Here is a 22,791-nt window from a genome sequence, read left to right on the forward strand (position 1 = left end):
AGGCCTTCGTAAGACATGTGGATCAGAGGATGGAGGCGAACCTATGAAAATTCAGGGACCTGTCACATGGTAATATTTTTAGGAGTCCAGTGATAAAGAGCCTGCCAAGAAACCTCATCCGAAGTAAAGACGAAGTACACCTTGTCTTACACCTTGCGCCTCCTACCACAGTGAAGGAAGCAGCACATCTGACAGGCCTCTTCGGTTCTGGAGGCAGCATACTCCACAGCTGGAAATACTGCTGTGGCCCATACACCTAGTGACATGAAAGGCTTCTACCTTTGAGTGGGGCCCAGAGCAGGAAAAGCCTCTGCAGCGGGTCCAGGCTTAGCTGTAAGCAGCCCTGCACTCACTAGTGTGGGAGGTCTAGGTGGTGCGAAAAGATGCTGTGCGGAGCTTATGGCAAGCCCTAGTGGAAGAATCACTCCCTAGTCACGTGAACCCTAAGATTCTTTTGCAAGGCCATGGCATCTTCAGGGGAGCATCACGTGCCTTTTGAAAAAAAACTCCTAGTATAACACCGAGTCCTAGTTGAGACACAGTACTGAACACAGGACACCAAATGAGTATACGTCTGGAACTACCCATCATGAGCTAAGAGTTATTACACCCACCAAGTCATAAGGTCAGGCAGACCCAGCAGCAATTCATCATGACTTATAAGCACTTTAGCTGAGATCAAGCACAAGGACCTGAAAGCACAGCAAGCTGCATAAGCAGGCAGCCCGGACTCTCATAATAACTACCACTGTTACACAAGTGCCCCACCCAGGGCTCATAAGGGGCCACAGAAGAGCATACTTGATAGCTAATGGCAGACAGGGGGAAAACCCAAGCTTTGTTTATAGATGAGTTGGTTTGGTTCAAGTCGAAAGTGGATAGTAGGTGTACTACAAGGAATGGTCTTAAAAGACAGAGTCAGGAGAAAGTCCATCCAAGGGACAGAGCTTGGACAGTGCACCTGGTCATCTATTTTGTGTGAAAGGAGAAATGACCTGATGTTAGAATACATACAGAGTGAAAGGTGGGGGTAATGGAACATGGAGGGACAAGGGAGTGGGCAGGAAGTGTGAAGATCTTTGTATCACATGCTAATGCTCACCAGAGAGAATCCACCATGGAAGAACCACTAACTGCCAAGTAGACAGGATGGCTTGGTCTTCTGACATCAGCCAGCTTCAGCCATTGGCCACCCTGGTGCTAACACAGTGTACACATTAAGGAAGGTGCACTATCAGAAGAATGAAGGCTATGCATGGGCCCAGCAAACAGTATAGGCTCCCACTAATCAACACTGAGTTAGTTACTATTGCTATCAAACATTCAACCTGCCAGCAACAGAGATGAACCCCAAGCCCCCACAAATAGCACCATTCTTTGAGAAGACGGAGACCAATAGCCTCCCTAGTGGCAAGTTAACTTTTTGGGGGCCCTTTCCATCCTACGAGGACCAGTGATTCATTATCACAGGAGAATGTGTATTAAAAATAGCATCCTAACTGAATAATCTTAATCAGTAAGAAACATATTCATTTCCATTCTCAGACTCAAGTCACTCCAGAAAGATTATGCTAAGAGGTGCTGATCATGTTCTCCAACAGCAATTCATACCAACATTCTAGAATGAGCTACAGCTCAAGTCTTAGGCTAAAATGCTCCCATCTATGAAATAATCTCCTGGGATTCTTTACTCTGTGCTTTTGCCAACAGCCTGTACATGAACTTAAACTGTCTCAGCACTCAACTAACTGCCTTTGGAATGCCTCCTGTGTTTAGGCATTGAATATTGTTGAACTGCCAGCTTTGCTATCAGGTAAGTGGTGGTTGAGGTTATAAAAGCTTGCTAAATGCCATTATAAAATGATTATTTGTGCTATACAAATACTTTCTTCCGTTGTCATTTGGAGGAGTGACAAGTCTCATAGTTCACCTTCCTTTGTGAATTTCTAAGTAAGTAACCAAGGACTTGTATGAATGCAGGTGTTTTTAAATGACATTTTCTTCAATACTTAGTATTCTACTTGAGCCAGGAGGGACCATGTGTCTTTCCAGCAGACAACAAGGGTAGAAAAAGCTTACAAAGTGGGTACAGCGGGCAGAAAGCTGCCATAACACATAAGGAGGAGGATAAGCATTGACTACCAAGGAAAGGGACAGGATTGGGTGAGCCACGTGGGAACCTAAAGCACCTCTGTCCACTGCTCCTCATTACACACTAGAAAGCACATTTTGGAGAGGGAAGAGATCCATATGGATTGTTTTACAGCACAAGTAGCTTTCCTTTCTTGGGTTAGTTTTCTGTTTGCTGGTTTTTACTCTCATGTGTGTATGTTTAACGAAGTCATTTGCTAACTGGGGGATTGGAGGTGGGAACTGGAGGACAGGGAATGGACAAAGCTCTTCCCAGATCTGACATCTGGTCAAGCCTGATTCCAGAGTCTAGGGCCTAAAATCAGAAGGTTATAGTGTCATATATCTATGTAAAGGAACCCCTGGGGCTTTGTACTGCATAAGAAAATTCAATTGTATCCCCAAGAGAAGCAGCCAGTATGGAGTTTTCTCCTCCATAAAGCTTCAGAGAAGGGACATCATGGCTCTGAGAAAGTGCTCTGGAAACTGGACCAGTGCATTACAATTAATTGTACTTTACTATAATTTTTGGTTTCTGTAATCAAAAAGTCTTCAAAGTGTTCGAAAGTAGATAAAACAGAAAAATATGCCCTTAAGGATGCAAATGGCAGCAACATTTACAAAATGGTGAAAATTTGACAAACGTTTACTTAAGAATATAAATTTAATTCAGAAGTGTCCTTAGACAAATTGATGAATTTTTAATCTTTCAAATGCGAAAATAATGGAAAGGAAAAGGAATAAAGGAAGGAAGGGAAGGAGGGAGGGAGAGGACCCTTGAATAGATGAAAACCATCAAAGGAATTTTTTTTCTTTTGAGAGTTCGATCATGATAAGACACCTGCTCGCTTTGCTACAAGCCAAGCTAATAATATTCTCAGCTAATGTTTAATGAAAATTAACTGCATACTAAGAACTTTGAATTATATGGATTATCACATTTGATCCACATAATAACTTTATGAGATAGGTGCTATTTTCTCCTCCCATGCCATTTTCCCAGTAAAAAGTAGAACTGAGATCTTAACTGAGAGGAGGGGGGAGTCTGACTCCAGAGTCTATGTGATCAAACATGACACTATACTGCTCCATGAGGAGTGGAAGGGGAGAACCTAGCCAGAGAGGCATAGCTACCTCTCTACCACCTACAAGAAGATCATTCATTTCTGGAAACGAGTCTCGGAAGGCAAGTCCACTGTATACAGTTCTTCGGGTCGTGAGCTGCTCGACAGCGCCATTACTAAGGAGAGACCACTCACATTGTAGATGTATTTTAACTAATATGAGAGGCTATAGATGGAGGTGAAGATCTGGAGCTGTAGCACTGGAAGCTGCTGACCAAGTCCTGGGAGAGCAGCATAGACTGCTGTGTACGCAGTTACCAGCACACACAAGTGCACAATTGTCCTGTCACGGCCGAACTCCAAGCACCCATAGAGTTGTTTCTCTTCCTCTGCTATTGCTTTCAGTGACTCAGTTTCTACCCCCAATCTGCCTTCAAATTTGGAAGGGGAATCGCACGGAGAATACATGCTGCCATCTATGGCTATGGCAAATTGCACAACAATATACCAACTGAATTTATTCTTAAGAAAGAGTTGCCCTTTCTAAATGGCTCAGAGGTGCCGTATTATCATATCTATCAGGGGTCCTAGTGAAGGTCCCAAATTACAGCTTGCAGCACCCCCATCCCCTTGTGCCCATTCATTGTTGAGTGCTTCAGCTGTACAAGCCATTTTAATGTCAGTTTCAGACCAACAGAGATTGGAAGATCACATCTTTTACAAGGAAAAAAACCCCATAAACTATTTTCCAAATGGAAATATTGGGGTATTTTTCAAGTATGTCATCTATTTGGGTAAGCCACACTTCTCAGTGTCTTCTTTCCATGAAGATCGTCTCATTTACTGTATTATGCTTTGTCCAGAACATGAATTAGTAACCACCAGCTCATGCAGCTCTGAAGTCAGTGATCCAAGCTTTCCAAAGTGCTTCTCTATGAGAGTTGGAGGGGCCAGGTCAGCTGAAGGGCACCAGCTGCCAGCCAAATGGCAGGGGAATTCCTCTCTTGAATTTTGAATTTTCCCTGCCCTCCTGCCCAAGTTGTTGCATCACTTGTCTGGGAGATGCCTGAATGGGCTGGTAAGCTGGGGCACCCTAAATAGTCTGAGACCCTGGACTGGAGGGGACACAAGAGGAGGAAGGACATGGATCACTGTTTTCTTTCTTGAAGCTACTGTTACCACCCTTGGAAAAGTTCTTCAGGAATAAGTGACAGTAAGAAAGACAAGGGATTAGGACTGGCTTCCTCTTATAAATAATAAAATCCAAAAAGAAGTGACTTGAGGTGAGTGACAGAGCTATGCCTTACACCCCAACCTTCTTTTACTAGCTCCAGCTGCTTTCCAACATACCACCTTGACTTCTCAGTCTCCAGGTTTAAAGAAGAGCAACTAGAAGACGTCCAAACACCTGCATCTCATGAGAAGAAAAGTCCACGTGGATCTTGTTTCTGGACTGAGATGGATGGAGAGGCCACACTGAAGCTCAGAGAACAAAAGGTGAAATGAGGCTTTCTCCTGGAGGTTGGGATCCTGCCTCTGAATGTGGGGGGTGAACTGCAGTCATAGCTGTCACACATGCTCCTCAGTGCCCTTCCCAGAGCAGGTGGGCTTCTTCCCAGGAGGCCAGTTAAGGGTTCTAGGGTCCAGAACATAAGGGCTCCCTCTCAGTTCCCTATTATTCTGCTCACACCCACCAGAGTGCATGGTTCCTTAGAAGTCCTGGATAATTTAGAACCAAAAAAACGTTACAAAGAGAAGAAACATGGAGAACATGTGGGCAAAGCTCTTCTTTCATAGAGGAGAGGAACAGAACATTGGCCAAGTTATTGCAGCAGCCTCAGGCTGCTGCAGCCCCTCCTGAGTCCTGGTTCTGTGCTCTCTCCTCTATACCACACTGACTCCTTCCCTTCTTATCTGCTGCCCGGGGGATGTGGAGAGGGGATAGGAATGAACTGGGGCTCAGAGGGCCAGTAGGCATCTGGGAAGTCACACAGCAGCCTGTGCTGAAGCTGAGGTGAGGTGCATGCCCTTCCCAGCAAGACAAGAGAGTACCCTCATGTGGTCTCATCCCCTAAAATGCAGTGTGCAGTAACAGAAGCCTGTGGCCCCAGGCTACTGAATTATGGCCCCCTGTCTCCTGGAGAAAGGATTTCTGAAGGTCATTGGCAGAGAGGGTGACTTGGAGACATTCCGTTGAATATTATCCTTCCAGCTTCCAATCAAAGCTGATAATTCCCTGGAAACATTTTATCTTATACTCCTGCTTCCTCATTGCCCCATGGAACCGGCTTTTCTTCCTGAAGCCCAGAGATTGCTGCACCGGTGGCTTCAGAGGAACTGGATGGTGTGATGCAGAGACTTTGGCCCCAACACATGCTGCATCAGCACTTAGTGCTTTAGAAAAATTTGCCCAGCGGGTGTCTAGGTGCCAGCCCCAGAATCAGCCAGGACTTGGTGAATATTAATCAAATTATGAATTAGGTGCAAGAACACCCTGGGAGAGTCTCCGGGTGGGGACAGGAAGCTCTGTAAGGCAGGGAAGGGTCTGAGACTGCCATCGCAGTGCCCAAGCTAGGGGACTTGCTAGAGGGAAGGCACAGAAACATGCATAAAGAGCCTATCGACTTTTAAAGATCTGGCCACCCTTGGGACTCAAACTGGATAGAACAGGGAAAGGCCTCAGTGGAGAGGGCTGGGCAGAGCCAAGCTGAGGTGACAACTTGCCAAGTCTCATTGCAGGAAAACAAGCTCAGGGCCACCCCATGGACTCTCTACTTTTCTCTTCTGTCCCCTCTCTTCCCTTTTCCCTTCTTTCACCTCCTACCTCTCCTTTTCTCTCCCCATTCTCCTACTTCCTTTGCCTCCTTTTTTCCCCTATTCCCTGTTTTCCTCTTTGTGATTCCCTCCTGCACAGCCTGTGTCCCAAACTGGCCAGTGGCTTTGCATGGCTTAAACTGTTTGGGGAGTGAGGGGGTTTCTGCCCATGGGCCAAGCCATGGACTGTTAGCGCCTGTCCTTAACAGTAGTGAGGAACATAACAGAATAGGAAGAAAACTCACTGGCTAACTTTAGTTTGCTTTTTAAAAAATCTATAGGTCCCAGAAACAGAAGCAGTAGATAGATTCAAAGAGTAGATTTTTAATCAATCAAAAAGCATCCATGAATACCCTCTAGGGAATACAAAAGAAGTATAACGTACAATGTCTGTCTTTTTTTTTTTTTTGAGACAGAGTCTTGCTCTGTCACCCAAGTGGGAGTGCAGTGGCATGGGCTCACTGCAACCTCCACCTTCTGGGTTCAAGTAATTCTACTGCCTTAGTCTCCTGAGTAGCTGGGATTACAGGCGTGTGCCACCACGTCGGGCTAACTTTTGTATTTTTAGTAAAGATGTTGGTCAGGCTGGTCTTGAACTCCTAACCTCATGAGCCACCCACCTCGGCCTCCCAAAGCGCTGGGATTTCAGGCGTGAGCCACCGCACCCAGCCACAATCTGTCTTTTTCATCAGCAAGTGGTGAAAGACCTTTGAGTAGTGATCAGTAGGGTGTCCATTAAAAGAGGAGGGTTACTGTTCACAATAGCTGTGCATTTCACATCTACAATGTGCTAGATCCCCTTTCAAAGCATGATGGGAGAGGGATGAAACACAAAGCCGTCCCCTCTGGAAGCTCCCCAGGCCAGTGGGAGAGACCAGAGAGGGGTGAAGGTCAGTGTGGATTGGGGGACAGAGAGGGCTTTCTAGAAGTTGTGGAGAAGAAACAGAATAGCACCCCAGTGCAGAGAGCTGCTTGGTCTGAGATTTAATTTTTAACTCCTTGTTACTGACCAGAGGCACACTAACAGTGAAACAGAAATCTTCCCTTGAAAAAACCAATTCCCCTTCTGTGAACAGGAAGTGGCGAGGAGAGGAACAGAAGTGGACTACTCCAGGCTCATTGCTGGCACTTTACCACAATCTCACTTAAGCTGTGAAACAACCACCCCATGCAGATTCCTTCATTCCCCTGAAAAGGAATCGAATCCCTGAGACTAACTTTCCAAGGTCCCACAATTCCAACTAGAGTTTAGACTTCAAATGTGGCCTTTCCATTACACGGTGCTCCCACAAACTCAGAGCTCCAGGCTGGCAAGTGGGTGCCCAGGCTAGAATCCTACAGAGGGAGTTTCACCTCTTCTGAACACAGAACCCTTAAGGGTAAGGGACATTTTAGCCTCGTGGACGTGACCAAAATGTGCATGCTTAGGAGGCTAAGGATAAAGTCATGCTTTCTCAGGGAGGGAAGTGCTTGTCTTACTCTCAGATATTTGCAACCCAGCCCCTGCGCCAAGCAAACCGAGATCCCAAAGCGAGAAGATGTTTGTTCTCTCAAGTCCCCACTGCCCTCACCCAGCTTCTCTCAGGCCTCTTTTCATTTACAGTGTTTTTTGCAGGTTGCCAACAGGAAGGCAGGATGGAAAATGCCTTTCTTCTTCATACTGTGCCTGCTACAAGGTGAGTCCCAAACCCAGCCCAGGTTCAGGGCTTACAAAACCAGACCTGAGTCTTCCAGGCTGCCCTAAAGTTCCTCACAGGCTGGTATGGTAAAACTGTCCAGGTATAAACCATGCTTAGATGACAAATGGCCCCATCTCCACGCTGTAGTAGATTTTATTCTGATGGTAATAAGGAACCATTGAGGAATATAATGAGTATGCGCCAAGAGTACCCAGTACCTAGAATCTAGTTCCAAATAGATGCTTAATAAGTAATGACTGAATAAATTAATGAATGAATGAAAATTCTATGATAATACCAAAAAAAAGGATTAACAACTGGCTTAAAAACAAATCAGAGTTTTAATAAATCAAAGGTAGCCAGTAAGTCTGGGCGCAGTGGCTCACACCTATACTCCCAGCACTTTGGCAGGCCAAGGCAGGCAGATCACAAGGTCAGGGGTTCGAGACCAGCCTGACCAACATGGTGAAATCCTGTCTCTACTAAAAATACAAAAATTAGCTGGGCGTGGTGGCACGCACCTGTAGTCCCAGCTACTTGGGAGGCTGAGGCAGAAGAATCGCTTGAATCTGGGAGGCAGAGGTTGCAGTGAGCTGAGATTGTGCCACAGTACTCCAGCCTGGGCAACAGAGCGAGACTCCATCTCAAAAGAAAAATAAAAACAAAAAAAAGCAGCCAATATTTGAGTAAGCACTCTGTGTGATAAAATCACGCCACCTTTTTAACCTCCTGCTGTCCCTTTTAAAATTTTCAGTAACAGCAGGCTTCCCCTGCCCCCAAATGACAACTCAGGCAGGTCCATGATTTTTCTGCTAAGTAACAGTCCTAAATTAATTGCTTTAAGTCTCAAACGTTCTAAATTTGATCATTTAAAGTTTCCAGTTAAATGCTTTGGTCAGCACTTCAATCTTCATTTAAAGGTATACTCCCTCATCCCCACAAGGCCTGCAGTCCAGGAAGGGGGTGTGGTTGCTGCCTTCCCACTTCCCTACCCCCTTCGCAGCTGCCTAGCAGCACCCCCCTAGGCAGTTGCTGCCTGAGACCCCAGCAAGGTGGTAGCAGTGGGAGGAAGAAGCTGCAGGAGGGCAGGCAGCTCTTACTTGATGGATGGCCTGGAGCTATGTGGCCTGGCAGGGGTTTGGAGCTGGCTGTTTGCTTCTTCCTCTGTGGGTGCCTTTCTGGACACATGGATGGCTCCCTGATGACCCACCTCCTTCCTTTGCTGCAGGTTCTTCTTTCACCCTTCCACAAGAAAGACCCCATCCGAGATGGCTGTGGGAGGGCTCTCTCCCCTCCAGGACCCATCTCCGGACCATGGGAACACTCAGGCCTTCGTCGCCCCTCTGCTGGAGGGAGGAGAGCTCCTTTGCAGGTACAACCTCTACCCTCCCTTTGTTCAACCATGGACCTCAGACCTCTCAGGCTCTCTCAGACCAAGTCAGGCTCCCTACAGCTATAGGCAGCCCTAGCCTCTCCTAATGGAAGCCATAGCAATAGACAATTGCTGAGTAACAATGATGAGATGAGAGCCAGGGCACCCACCTCCACGGATGAGCAGAGAATTGGCATCAGGGCCCCCAGGTGGGTACACATTGACCCTAAAATGCTGGCCTGGTCTTGAATTCTTACGGTAGTTAATATAAAATTTCCCAAACCTTAATTATTATTTATAACAAAGAGCTACTGATCAGTGATCTATCAAATAAATCCTTAAGGTATTGGTTCTTAACTTTGGTATTAATAAAAAATTATGTGCATTGCAAGGGTCAATTAAGGGTTCTTAATCAGCTTTCTACTGTAAAGTCAGACCACCCCGTCCTGCTGATTAATGGAACCATGCTCCTCTCAAATGTGCCACATGCAGATCAGGAGAATCCCTGAAATCCGGGGTATGCACACTTTATCAGGGCATCATCACTGTTGTCCTGAAATGGTCCTTGTTTGTCATTGTGAATATTGCAAATATTCACAACTCGGTACATTTAAATGGTAATTTAACTTTCCCATTAGTGGCATGGTTTGGGTTGTGTTGTTTAATTAAACTTACAGTGAGTATCAGTACAGCCATAACATTTATGACCTCTACTCTTCCAGTAATTAGACCTGAGTACACACATAATAGGCAGGGTAGGTTTCCCGGGCTTGTGCATTCACACAGGACCCCATACTCAGAAGGTACTTGGCTTAATGCTCTGCTGTTGCCATGTTGAAATTCCTAATAACTTTTGAACAAGAAGTCCTGCATTTTCATTTTGCTCTGGCACCCACAAACTGCTTAACCATTCCTGGTAATAGGATTATATTAGGCCATTTTTACAGTGCTATAAAGAAATACCTGACACTGGGTAATTTATACAGAAAAGAAGCATACTTTTGCTCATGGTTCTGCAGGCTGTACAGGAAGCATGGTGCCGGTATCTGCTTGGCTTCTGGTGAGGCTTTCGGGAGCGTTTGCTCATAGGGGAGGCAAAACAGGAGCAGCACAGCACATAGCGAGAGAGGGAGCAAGAGAAGGGGTGAGGGGAGGCCCCAGATCTCATGTGAACTGAGAAATAACTCATTTAGCATCAAGGGGATGGTGCTAAACCATTCATGATGGATGCCCCCACGACTCAATCACCTCCCACCAGGCCCACCTTCAACATTGGGAAACACATTTCAGCATGAGATTTGGAGGGGACAAACATCCAAACCAAATCAAGGATATTAAACTGCACTTTCTGGGGTTTAGAGGTCCTAAAGACAGAACAAACTGATAGGTGCCAGGCATCCACATCCTACCGCAAGATGCTGAACCACATGTCCAGGGCTGCAGAAAGACACCATAGAGCTAGTCCCAGCAACAGCCCCGAGGGAATCTGTCCAGGCCAAATGAGGGAGGGAGAGAATCATCAGCGGCTGCAGAGCTCACTGTGTCAGAGAGAGGTCCCTGTGTTGTGGTCCCCTCCACTTGTCCCAGGGGACAGGAGACATCACTTTTTCCTCACTTTAAGCCAAGTAAGAGAAGGAACTTCCAGAAAGTCACTCAACAAGCTTGCCCTTTGTCCCAGATTTCTTCTGACCACAGGACACAGGTGTGCTTCCTGTGTTAAATGCAGGGCCTCCACCTAGAGGGCCACCCAGAGGGGACTATGACCACAGAGCAGGGCAGATAGCCAGAAGTCATAGGCTTGTGGGTGGTGGCCACCAAAGGCCAGCAGAAAAACATGCAGTTCTCATAAGGAGAGAACGACAGCCATATATGTTAAAAATATATCTGGTAGGCAAAAAAGAGGCAATCTTGGTCATCTGCCATGCCCAGAAAGCACCAAGGGCAGATCACAACTGTCTCATTCACCTCTCCTCTCCCCACTCTACCCAACACTGCAGGGACCCCCAAACAGAAGCTTTGAATAGGGGAAGGGGTAGAGCAAAGCAAGAGACCCCAACCATGCCCCCCTCCTCCATGACAGACTCCAAGCCCAGCTGGGAGAAAGGAAAAGGTTTTGACTGGGCAAGAGATTGGAGTTGTAATCTTTCATTGGACTGGACTGGATGTGTAAGTTTAGACTAAGCGGGGCTTTTTGTTATCCAGGAGAGATTATGAAAGCTACTACACATGAGATTGTGCCTGAGATTTCATCAAGGATCAGAGATGTCCATGGAGAAGATATGAAGAGGCAGTGAGAGAAAGAATAAACTTTGTTTCTGCTTGCACCCCATCACATTTAAGTCATTCAGGAAGCTGGCCATATATGTGGTTCAACTACAAATTGTCCTTATGCCTGTTGCCAAGCAGACATATTCACAGTACTGCTCCTCTGTGCTTATATGGTGGCATTTGGTTGTTTCTGTTTCTATGGAAAAGTGACTAGTGTGAAGAATTTTGCAACCACTGGTCCAGACAGGTACCCAGCAAGCAGAACGGGATTTTCGTGTTTCAGGGCTCCTCGTCTTTTGCACATGAAAGATACACTGATATATTCTTACTGTTTAGCATCTCTCTTTTACATTCCATGCAAACCAGAGTCCTTCTATCAGGGAATCATCACTGATGTCCTGAAAGGGTCCTTGTTTATAATTGTGAATATTTTTGTATTTTAATGATAAATTATCATTTAATGTTATCGTCGGTGGCATTGTTTGGACGGTGTTGTCTAAACCTACAGTGAGGAGTGACTGAGTGAGTGAGTGTCAGATGTTGCCTCAGCCCTCATTCATGTGCTTAGATAGCATCATTTTAAACATCTGCATTGGAGCACAGGGGAACCATGCTCTGGATGGACCAGGATAGCACAGGATAAGTGTTAGCTAAATAGTGGGTAAGATTATGATGACATTTTCATCTTCCATACCTCGGGGCAACATCAGCTTTCCCAATGGCTGAGTTCTGCCATTTCTATATTGATTCTGTGCCATGTTCACAGTGGCATTTTCTGACCTGACCTCTAATTCTGGCAGAGTTCAGAGCTCGTGACTCCCCAAACAGTGACTATGCTCACCACTCCCTCTCCTTTGACTTCCTTCTCTTTCTACAGCTCCAAATGCATTGAAGGGCTCAAGGCTGGTGTCTGGGGAGCCTGGAGGAGCTGTCACCATCCGCTGCCATTATGCCCCCTCATCTGTCAACAGGCACCAAAGGAAGTACTGGTGCCGTCTGGGGCCCCCAAGATGGATCTGCCAGACCATTGTGTCCACCAGCCACTACACTCACCATCGCTATCGTGACCGTGTGGCCCTCACAGACTTTCCACAGAGAGGCCTGTTTGTGGTGAGGCTGTCCCAACTGTCCCCGGATGACATCGGATGCTACCTCTGCGGCATTGGAAGTGAAAATGCCATGCTGTTCTTAAGCATGAATCTGACCATCTCTGCAGGTACGAGCTGATGGCTGATGGGTCAAGCTTGGTGAAGCACGTTCTAGGAAGGAGGAAGTGCGAGAGAAGGCTCAGAGACCTAGAAGGGCTTGAAACATTAGGGAAGTGACAATGAAAAGCTGGGGCAAGGCAAACACTTTAAGAAGTAGGCTTTCATTTCAGAAGAAGGCTACCTTCAAAAGAAAGGGAGATTTTAGGAAAAACTTCCCCCAGTGAATGCATGTACACTCTTCCACCCGAGTCCCCCAAATGTCATGAAATATATATTTGGAGATGGCTCCAAGAATGGGATAATGCGGCTTCTTAGGATCCTGAGAGCTACATGTTCAGACATGCGGAGAAGCGGCAGGACTGCAGAGGAGGTGTGACAGGCAGGACAGAAGAATTGCAACTGGGCTGTCCCTCACACAGACTCTTGCTGAGCCCCTCAGCAGGCATCTGACAGATCCCAGGCCTAGGCCCTCTGTGGCAGGTTCTGGTTGTTGATCCCAAGTCAGGCACCCAGAGCATAGGAAGGGCATCCAGGCTGTGAAAGGCCACTTGGCAGAGGAGACAGCATGACAGAAGGCAGCCTGAGAGCAGGTTAATTCTATTAGATGCTGCTCTCCAGCCACCTGCTGGAACTGGCTGCTCTGCTAGAACTGCAGTGTTTCTTTTGTCTTCTTTGAAGACCAATACCTGCTGGAAGGTGGGCCTCTGGAGAAAGCAGCTTGGGGGTTCAAGACAGCTGGATAGAAAATATGTGGGCATGGGAAAAGGAAATAGGAATATAACATGTCAGTGTCTGCCACAGACTAGAGAATGCCTGCCACAGATAATGGATAATGAAAAATTTTCCTATTTTTTATTTTATCCATCCTATTGGTCAAAGACTGCATCTCTTAGTGAGGTTGCATTCCACTTAGCAGACATGTGAAACCTGGTGTCCTTTGCCAAAACCAGTAGGCCGCCTGCCAGCCTTCCCATGTGGCTTCCCTCTGCTGTCCACACAGGTCCCTCCAGCACCCTCCCCACAGCCACTCCAGCTGTTGGGGAGCTCACCATGCGATCCTATGGAACAGCATTTCCGGTGGCCAATAGATGGACCCCAGGAACCACCCAGACCTCAGGACAGGGGACAGCATGGGACACAGTTGCTTCAACTCCAGGAACCAGCATGACCACAGCTTCAGCTGAGGGAAGCCAAACCCCAGGAGCAACCAGGCTAGCAGCTCCAGGGACAGGCAGCTGGGCGGAGGGTTCCGTCAAAGTACCAGCTCCCATTCCAGAGAGTCCAGCTGCAAAAAGCAGAAGCATGTCCAATACAACAGAAGGTGTTTGGGGGGGCACCAGAAGCTCAGTGACAAACGGGGCGAGAGCCAGCAAGGACAGGAGGGAGATGACAACTACCAAGGCTGATAGGCCAAAGGAGGACACAGAGGGGGTCAGGATCACTCTTGATGCGGCCAAAAATGTCCTAGGAACCATTAGGCCACCAGCTCTGGTCTCAGAAACTCTGGCCTGGGAAATCCTCCCACAAGCAACGCCAGTTTCTAAGCAACAATCTCTGGGCTATGTTGGAGAAACAACTCCAGCTGCAGGCGTGTGTACCTTGGGAACTCCAGCTGCAGGTGTGTGGACCAGCATAGAGGCAGCATCTGGGGAAGGAAGTGCTGCAGGGGACCTAGATGCTGCCACTGGAGACAGAGGTCCCCAAGCAACGCTGAGCCAGGCCCCGGCAGTAGGACCCTGGAGGCCCCCTGGCAAGGAGTCCTCTGTGAAGAGGTAACCCCCAGGCACCTTCTCCCAGTCAGGGGGCCCCACATCTGTCTCATCCCCGGCATGCAAGGGAGGCCCCTCTCCCTCTGCTCACTTCTCTCCCTTTGTACCCACAAGACAGTGACATACACATCAGATGCCCTCCCTCACTCAAGGGGCCTTGCTGTGAGAACGCTCCCTGAGTATTTCCATGTGGTTTTCAAGTGATATCTAAATGACAGAAAGACAATATTTAGGCTGGAACCTTCATTAGGATTTTCTGTTTTTAAAGATGAAGAATAGAAACTCCAGAGAGAGTGGGTGATGCACTGAAGCCACAAGGAAAGGTTGTGGCAGAGCCCACTGCTGAGGCTGGAGTCACTGACTACTACCTCTTTCTCACTGGGAGGCATTGCAGGGCCCACACACGGATGGATGGAAGAGGGAAAAGGATTTGGGCTTGGAAGCCTGAAGACAGAGATTCTAGTCCCAGTTCTGCCACTAACCTGCCATGGGAACCAGGGTCGCCCACTTGCTTTGGCGTCAGCTCCCCAACCTGTAAAATGAGGACGTGGGCAAATGGTCTTTAATCTTCTGCCCGGCTCCAACCTCCTCTCTCCTGTGCTCTTTCCATCCCCGCTCTAGTGCTTTTCCAGAAGATGAAAGCAGCTCTCGGACCCTGGCTCCTGTCTCTACCATGCTGGCCCTGTTTATGCTTATGGCTCTGGTTCTATTGCAAAGGAAGCTCCGGAGAAGGAGGACCTGTGAGTTCAGTAGTCCCAAGGCTAAACAGAAGAGTTCTGGTTCCCACCTGACACCCTCAGGGCTGGGCAGGCGTAGAGTCCTGCCAGGACTTTTCAGTGTAGAAAAGCTAAATTCTAGCCTAAGACATTTAACCACTCTTGGCCTTCGTTTCTTTTCTTTCTTTCTTCTTTTTTTCTTTTTCTTTTTCTCTTTCTTTCTTTCTTCTTTCTTTTTCTTCCTTCCTTTCTTCTTTCTCTTTCTTTCTTTCCTTCCTTCCTTCCTTCCTTCCTTCCTTCCTTCCTTCCTTCCTTCCTTCCTTCCTTTCTTTTCTTTTCTTTTTTTTTTTTTTGACAGAGTCTTGTTCTGTCATCCAGGCTGGAGCGCAATGGTGCAATCTTGGCTCACTACATCCTCTGTCTCCCAGATTCAAGCAATTCTCCTGCCTCAGCTTCCCAAGTAGCTAGGACTACAGGTGTGTACCATCATGCCTGGCCAATTTTTGTATTTTTAGTAGAGATGGGGTGTCACCGTATTGGCCAGAATGGTGTTGAACTCCTGACATCAAGTGATCCTCGGCCTCCCAAATTGCTGGGATTATAGGCATGAGCCACCCTGCCCAAACTGCCTTGGTTTTTAATCAATAAAATCAGAAATTTTCTCTGTACTTATGTATCAATGGCATCCCAGAGCATAAGGAGAAGTTCCTGGAGGATTACAAAGGCTGTGATGCCTATGTTAATCATAAGCCTCATAAGCAACCCTCACAGCAGAGAGCAGGAGTGCAGGGTCCAGACCTGGGATCAAACCTTGTATTTTCCCCCTTCTGCAAGGCCCTGCTAAGATTCTCTGAGAGCAATGTGCCCAGGTTTAAGTACTCTTATTAAAGTGACGGCTCTGTGATATGTAGACCTAGTGAAGAAAGGGTGAGAGTTTCTGTCAGCAAGTGGAGGAGGCTAAGGTTCTCAGACCCAGGTCCCGAAGTCCAAGTCCTATCAGGGGGTAGGCTGGCTTAACCTAACCAACTAGGGCTCCATTGCTTCTGTGTCAGAAAGTTCTTGAAAACTTGCAGTGGGTGGGAGTGGTTCTTAGGAAATCAGAGTCAGTGCTGTCCTTACCCAGAGCCCTCACAGTCTGCTCTGTGTCTCTGCAGCTCAAGAGGCAGAAAGGGTCACCCTAATTCAGATGACACATTTTCTGGAAGTGAACCTCCAACCAGACCAGCTGCCCCATGTGGAAAGAAAGATGCTCCAGGATGACTCTCTTCCTGCTGAGGCCAGCCTGACTGCCCCAGAGAGGAATCCAGGACCCTGAGGGACAGAAAGATGAACTGCTCAGTTACCATGGGAGGAGGACCAAGATCAAAGGCCTCCAGGACCCCAGCCTCTTTCCATCATCCTTCCTTCACCTGTGGGAAGAGAAGCTGATGAAGCCGGGGCTCCACCCACGGAAGAAAGGCTGGCTGTCCTTGGGCCCAAGAAAGTCAAGCATTATCCATGTCCGAAGGTTACAAGATGACTCAAAGGAGACTTCAAGAAAGTTGTATGAAACATTGGAAGAGGTCACCTAGGAAAAGCGTGAAATTTCCATTCCTGAATGTTTGAAAATAGAAGAGGCTTCCAATAAGTGTGGAAAGTGACAAATCCTCTATCATCACTCCCAGCCCTTGCTGGGGGCCCCTTTTCTGACTATTGTTAGCACTCAGCCTCCCACTCACATTTAATTGTATTTAAGTGTACCAACCTTGCCTTCTCAAGTAGATTCTAAGCTCCTTTAGGGCAGTAATTGCGTTTTATCTGTCTCATGATGTGCCCCAGAGAACTTCCAACTCAGTAGGACCCCAATAAATACCTGTGGCTGATTGACTGACTTGGGGGCTCAGTGGCCCCTGGGCACCCTGCCTCTGCAAGAGCTCTGGATCCCCCTGGGCTTCTGTCCCTCCTTTTCGGGGTCCCTTAGATGACCCCACAGGCAGCTGGTTTCTACACTGAGACCAAAAGGGCAAACACCCATTCTTCACATCATCCCCCCCATTTGGACCCAGGCTCATTGTGACGTAGACCTTTTGACCTGGCCAAGATTTTCTGGGATTTTCCTACATTCATGGAGGAGCAGGGTATTTTCAGTAGATTCTTGCCTTCTTCATAAAGCCCCTCTTGTTCAGTTGCTTATAAATCCTCGATATGGAGGACTGTTGGTGAAGCTGGAAGATGGTTTTTGGGGGTGAGGTGGGAGACAAAAGAGAGGAATTTTATGTGTATCCTGCCCTGTAACTACATCACCTCATGCCTGTCAGGGAACTTTCGCTCCACCCTTGGCCCCACTGCCTTTCCAGGAATCACATCCACTCTTTTCTTTTGCCAGATCCGCTGGCAAACTGTCTGGGCTCCATTGTTGGATGGAACAGCCTGAGCAGTGGAGGCAGAAAGGAAAGATAGGCTCCAATATCAAGCTGAGAATTGCCAGGTAGACATTTCCAGAAGGCTTGGCCCTCCCTTCTAAGCTGTCAGCAGCACAGAAATCCTTCAGTAATACCTCTTCATATCTGGTTCTGAAAACGGACATTGTACCAAGAAAATCAAGGAGATGCAGGTTTCATGGCTTGTAAGAGAAACCTGTTGTTTTGGATAAGTAGGGAAGTTGCACACATCTAACCACATGGAATCACAGAATTTCAAAGCTAACAGATCTTTAGAGATTAACTAGTTTAAAGCCCTCATTCCAGAAGAGAGGGACATGAGGCCCAGCAGGGTTAAGTACAGGTGGGGGGCGCTTGTTTAAAGTCACCCAGTTAACCCAGTTAGTTATAGCACCGTGAGGACTAGCAAAGAGAACTCGTGACCGTGGTTCAGGGCCTTTTTCACTTCACCATTGCTGAGCATTGTACCAAAGCAAAACTCATTGTCAGAAATCAAGGATAGCACAGTCATCCCTCAAGACTATTTTCCTGTTCACTTTCTCGATGACCTGCCCCAAAAAATCCTGTAACAGAGATAGTACAGACATCATGGATCCCATTCAATCAATGAGGGAGCAGGCTCTGCAAGGTGTGTACTTCAGCCAAGGCCACTCAGAGCAGCCCACCTTCACAGCTATGTTCTGGATCACTGTGCCCCTTGCTTGGATTTATGGTCTAGGCATCTGGCCAGGTCCTTTCCTGTGTAAAGCTCAAAAGGCTTGCTTCTTTCTCTCTCTCTCTCTTAGGCTCGTGCATGGAAGGTTTCATGATCATTTCCAGGAATTGGTTCTCATTTGTGGCAGGGATGGGCCCAGCACCCAGACTGTTTCTAATGCTAGATTCTCAGGATGTGAAAAGGTGTTCTGAGGAAAAGGAGGTTTGGTAGATTAATGAAGTTTTGGAAATGCTGGGAAATCACAAACATTCTTCTATGCAGGATCTTTTGGAACCTTTGCTACATGAAGGTGTATTGTGAAACACCTTGAGTTTTCACACCTCGGGGTGGGGACATTATGTGTGTTTCCCAGATGTGTTGGATTATTGTGGTTCATTGAAGCAGTCTCATGGGGCTGGAGTTCCTCACATCACTGTTTGGGGAAGCCTGATGCCCTAAACCAGGGGTTGGCCATCTCTTCAGTAAAGGGCCACATGGTAAATATTTTAGGCTTTGCAGGCCGTACAGTCTCTGTGGCAACTACTCGGTTCTGCCATTGCAGCACAAAAGCAGCCAGGCAATCCAGAAACAAATGACCGCAGCTGTGTTCCAACAAAACTATATTTCCCAAAACAGGAGGGAGGCTGGATTTGGCCCTTGAGCCAGAATCTGCCAATCCCTGCACTAAGCCATGAAATTGCACAGGACTCTCTTGTTCCTGCTGGGATCTGGAGATCAGATCCTATTCTTCCTCAAGGGCTTCCCTGACCACCTTTCTCTAGGACCTCTCCTTCCTCCGAATGGCTCTAATACTTCCACTGTGGAATTCAGCAGCTAGAATGTTCTGTCTGACTACCCCATCTTGGGGGAAGAAGAGGAAAGAGGAGACCATCAGCCCAGCAAGAGTGTCGGCCACGTGGCTAGAGCCAGGAGCGTTTCTAGCAGGGAGGCCGTTACAGGGAAAGTCAAGCCCCACCAGTGGTGGAGCTGGTAGGAGTTCAAAAGGCCAGAGCAGAGCCAGATTAGATTCCCAGGGCCAAGAGTTTGTAGGGGGCAGAGATAAGATCTGAGTAAGAACTTTCAGGGAAAGAAGCGGGGAAGCCCCAAGTGTTTACAGCTCTCCTTTATGGGCTAACTGATCCATGGAGTAGGCAGGAGTGTTGATTTAAAGGGCCAGAGGCCCAACTGGTAGAGGAGAGTATTATCAGGGCTTTTCTTTTTTATCTTATACCTCCGGCTAGCACGACGCCTATACCGCTGAGATGAGGGGCAGGCAAACATCAAGAATCAGAGAAGTCTCCCTGGGGATTTCTAACCTAGACCCCAATCGAGGATGCAGGGAGGCCATTGATATTCACAAGATCAAGCAGATTCTCAGGTTAGGGAGCAATTCTGCAGTTCTCCTTAACCTGTTACTTACGAACGCTGCTACTGCTTGTTAATGTGTTTCTGCACAGCAGGCACTATCTTAGGTGTTTTCACATTGTGTATCACAGTTACGGCAACATTTCTGTAAGGGAGGTGTGATCATTCCCATTTCCCAGATGGGAAAACTGAGGACCAGATAAATTAAGTTACACTACTCGGGAAAGGGCACACTGGGACTTCATGCAAAGCAGCCCATCTCCAGCGCTTCATTCTCGATCTCTGCGGTGTCCCCTGCCTTCCCCCTTGCTTGGATGTATAGTCTGAGTATCTGGTCAGGTCCTTTCCTGTGTAAAGCTCTAAAGGCTTGCTTATTTCTTTCTCTCTCCCTCTCTCTCTCTTTTTTAAGCTCGTGCATGGAAGGTTTCATAATCATTTCCAGGAATTGGTTCTCTTTAGTCACCTAACTAGTTTATTACAATCCCGGCCTAATGAGGCACTAAAAAAAGTTCAGAGAGCCGGAACTAGAGCTAAAACTTCAGGCACCAGCCCTGAGGTCCTTGTTGGCATATGTATAAAAGGAGCTCAGATCTTTCTTTGCGGGGATGTCCATCTGTCTCAGGTTACTTGGGGCAGATGCCTGACTCTCAGCCAACTTCTCAGAGCTCTCTGCTAACATGTTGGAGATTTCTTCCTCTCCTCCAGTAGCCCACTGTGGTCTGACACAAAAAAAGTCAGTTTAGTAACAGCCTCAGTCAGACCCTAGAGGAAGATACCTCCACAGAGAGACCCACAGCACACTTCAGCCAAGTAGACACAGGTTATTTGATTGTGCTCCCCTGGTACAGATACCCCAGAGCTGAAAGCATGACTAATGAGGAATGGAGAATGGAGATTCTACTCAGAAAGAAACGAACTCTGCATAGGGTCCAGTGCCACCAAGCTCTTCATTTTTCATACGGTGACACAGCTTGGTTTACAGGTGCTGGCCTTTCCGAGCCTGCCTGCTTCCTCCACTGTCAGCAGGAGGATGAGCTGTCATCCTACTGCTTACTCTCTGATGGGCCAGATGAAAGTCATGTGGGCAGCAGAGAAGCGGCAGCCTCGGGAGAGAACCCCATGCTGCACCTCTAGAGGCATGTGGAGATCACCGGTGCCAATGCCCCCAGCCTGCAGGCCTCCTGGATGCATTGCATCAAGGACTGTTTGCCTCCTGGATGCATTGCATCAAAGACATTGATTGAAGCCAGGCACCGTGGCTCATGCCTGTAATCCCAGCAGTGTGGGACCCCGAAGCAGGAGGATCACTTGATGCCAGGAGTTAGAAACCAGCCTGGACAACATAGTGAGACCTCATCTCTACAAACAGCAACAACAAAAAGACACACATTTACTGAATAGGATCTGAACTCTTCTATGTTCTGCCTCTGCCAACCTCTGGCCTTATTCCCACTCCTCACTTATTTGCTACCTCTATCCAGATCTACCAGTTCTGCTGTGAGCATAGAGGGTCAAACAAAGGCCACTTCTTTCCCTGAGTGGCAAACTTCTGGCTTCCCAACCTTGAGTACTTAGAGAAGAGGAAGAAAGCTAGGACTATTGTATCCAAAGGTGTTTTCAGAATGCTCTAATTTGTCTGAAGATACTGCATTTCATTTCAGACAAGAGTTCAAGAAAAAAAATTCAGAATGTGGCTTCTTTAGGGCCTGGCATGGAAAGATCAGACTGATTAGTAAATGAAACTGATCAGTAAATGCAACTGATCTAAACATTTTATGGGGCCAGCACTTCCCTTCCCTACCTCTGCCAGTGGAGTACAGACAACTACAAATTAATTACAATATACGTCACCAAAAAGAAACAGACTCCCATTCTACAGATGGGGACATTGAGGCTCAGATGAACACAGGCTGCAGGGGATTACAGGGGCTATTTTTCCGATCGCTGCCTGCCAGGCAAGCCTTGGGCTGAGAGCCAGGCTCAGACCAGGAACAAGGAAACAGCCAAGTCTTCAGGAGGACCCCAGTGGCTTATGAGAGGGGCTGGGCCCTGTCACCTGACACTCCACCTATTGACTTTGGATGCCTACTCCAAAAATCTTCCTCCTTCCGCTCCTCCCTAGCCAGGGTGTGGAGGTAAGAGCGCACAGGACAATGGTTCGGTCACCTCAAAAAATGTTTGCTCATACGTCCCTGCCTCTCAGAAACAGAGAATCAAAGCTCTTTGGAGTGTAGGGACTAGGCCCAAAGAAGAATTGAGAGAGCTTTTGGACCATGGCTGACTTTCCATTTCCAGGGCCTTTTTCTTTTTTTTTTTTTTTTAATTATTTTTATTTATTTATTTAATTTTGAGACAGACTCTCGCTCCCTCACCCAGGCTGGAGTGCAGTGGCACAATCTTGGCTCACTGCAACCTCCACCTCCAGGGTTCAAGCAGTCCTCCTACCTCAGCCACCCGAGTAGCTGGGATTACAGGTGCACGCCAGTGTGGCTGGCTAACTTTTGTATTTTTAGTAGAGTATTTTTCACCATGTTGGCCAGGCTGGTCTCTAACTCCCTGCCTCAAGTGATCCGCCTCCCTTGGCCTTCTGAAGTGCTGGGATTACAGGTGCGGGCCACCACGCCCAGCCTCCAGGGCCTTTTATGTTCCACTTCACTCCCCACTCCCCAGGGCAGGCTCCTCAGGGCTGGACACAGGCAATCTCAGGGGGCTCTTACCACAGTTTCCACCTTCACTCCTTCACCAGCCAAAACAAGAAAGGGCACCAACAACCTCCCCACGCCGGGAGCCCCAGAAGAAATGTTGTTTTCACTCTCTGACTGGGAGGCACCTGAGCTAGGAAAACAGGTGAAGGATGGGACATCAGGGCAGTGACACAGGGAGGCAGGTGGTCAAGGAGAAGGAGGCACTTCAGTGTGTTCACAGAGGAAAGTGAAAAGATTTGAGCATTGCATGCATACGTTTGGCCAGTGAGTCACCTCTCCAACACCAACTGAAGACTAGAGCTGCTAATCTGACAGCAGCCTTCCTTCCCTCTTCACGTCCCTGCACCCCACCACCCAGCTTGCCATCCTTTGACTTCCCTGACTAAGGTTGTTCTTAGAATTGACATAATGCTGCCCATTTGTAGATGCCATGTGCCCTGAGCTCCTTAGGAAGGACCCTAGGAAGCCCCTAGAGAATCACCAATAGTCAGGGTCTTTCTAATGAACTCTTCCCTCTCCCACCTGCTCCTTAACAGGGAGACTCACCTGGGGAAAGGTTTAGGCCTTTAGACCTAAATCTGGGCTCA

General features: G+C 47.6%; 1 protein-coding gene across 2 annotated transcripts; it reads left to right on the forward strand.

Moving 5' to 3' along the window:
• The first annotated feature begins 4,151 nt into the window (after positions 1 to 4,151).
• Positions 4,152 to 16,880, forward strand: FCAMR (Fc fragment of IgA and IgM receptor). 2 transcript variants are annotated; one of them, XM_025355813.1, is made up of 8 exons: positions 4,152 to 4,691; positions 7,085 to 7,157; positions 7,628 to 7,684; positions 8,916 to 9,059; positions 12,205 to 12,543; positions 13,536 to 14,307; positions 14,926 to 15,044; positions 16,175 to 16,880. In XM_025355813.1, exons 1-8 carry the CDS (start codon positions 4,653 to 4,655, stop codon positions 16,333 to 16,335), a joined length of 1,704 nt encoding a protein of 567 aa, XP_025211598.1. In that variant the 5' UTR covers positions 4,152 to 4,652; the 3' UTR covers positions 16,336 to 16,880. The 2 variants fall into 2 exon arrangements, with proteins under 2 accessions (XP_025211598.1, XP_025211601.1); XM_025355816.1 differs by lacking the exon at positions 13,536 to 14,307 and having other exon boundaries at positions 16,175 to 16,201.
• The last annotated feature ends 5,911 nt before the right edge of the window (positions 16,881 to 22,791 follow it).

This window comes from Theropithecus gelada, chromosome 1, assembly GCF_003255815.1.
Source record: "Theropithecus gelada isolate Dixy chromosome 1, Tgel_1.0, whole genome shotgun sequence".
Classification (NCBI taxonomy): domain Eukaryota; kingdom Metazoa; phylum Chordata; class Mammalia; order Primates; family Cercopithecidae; genus Theropithecus; species Theropithecus gelada.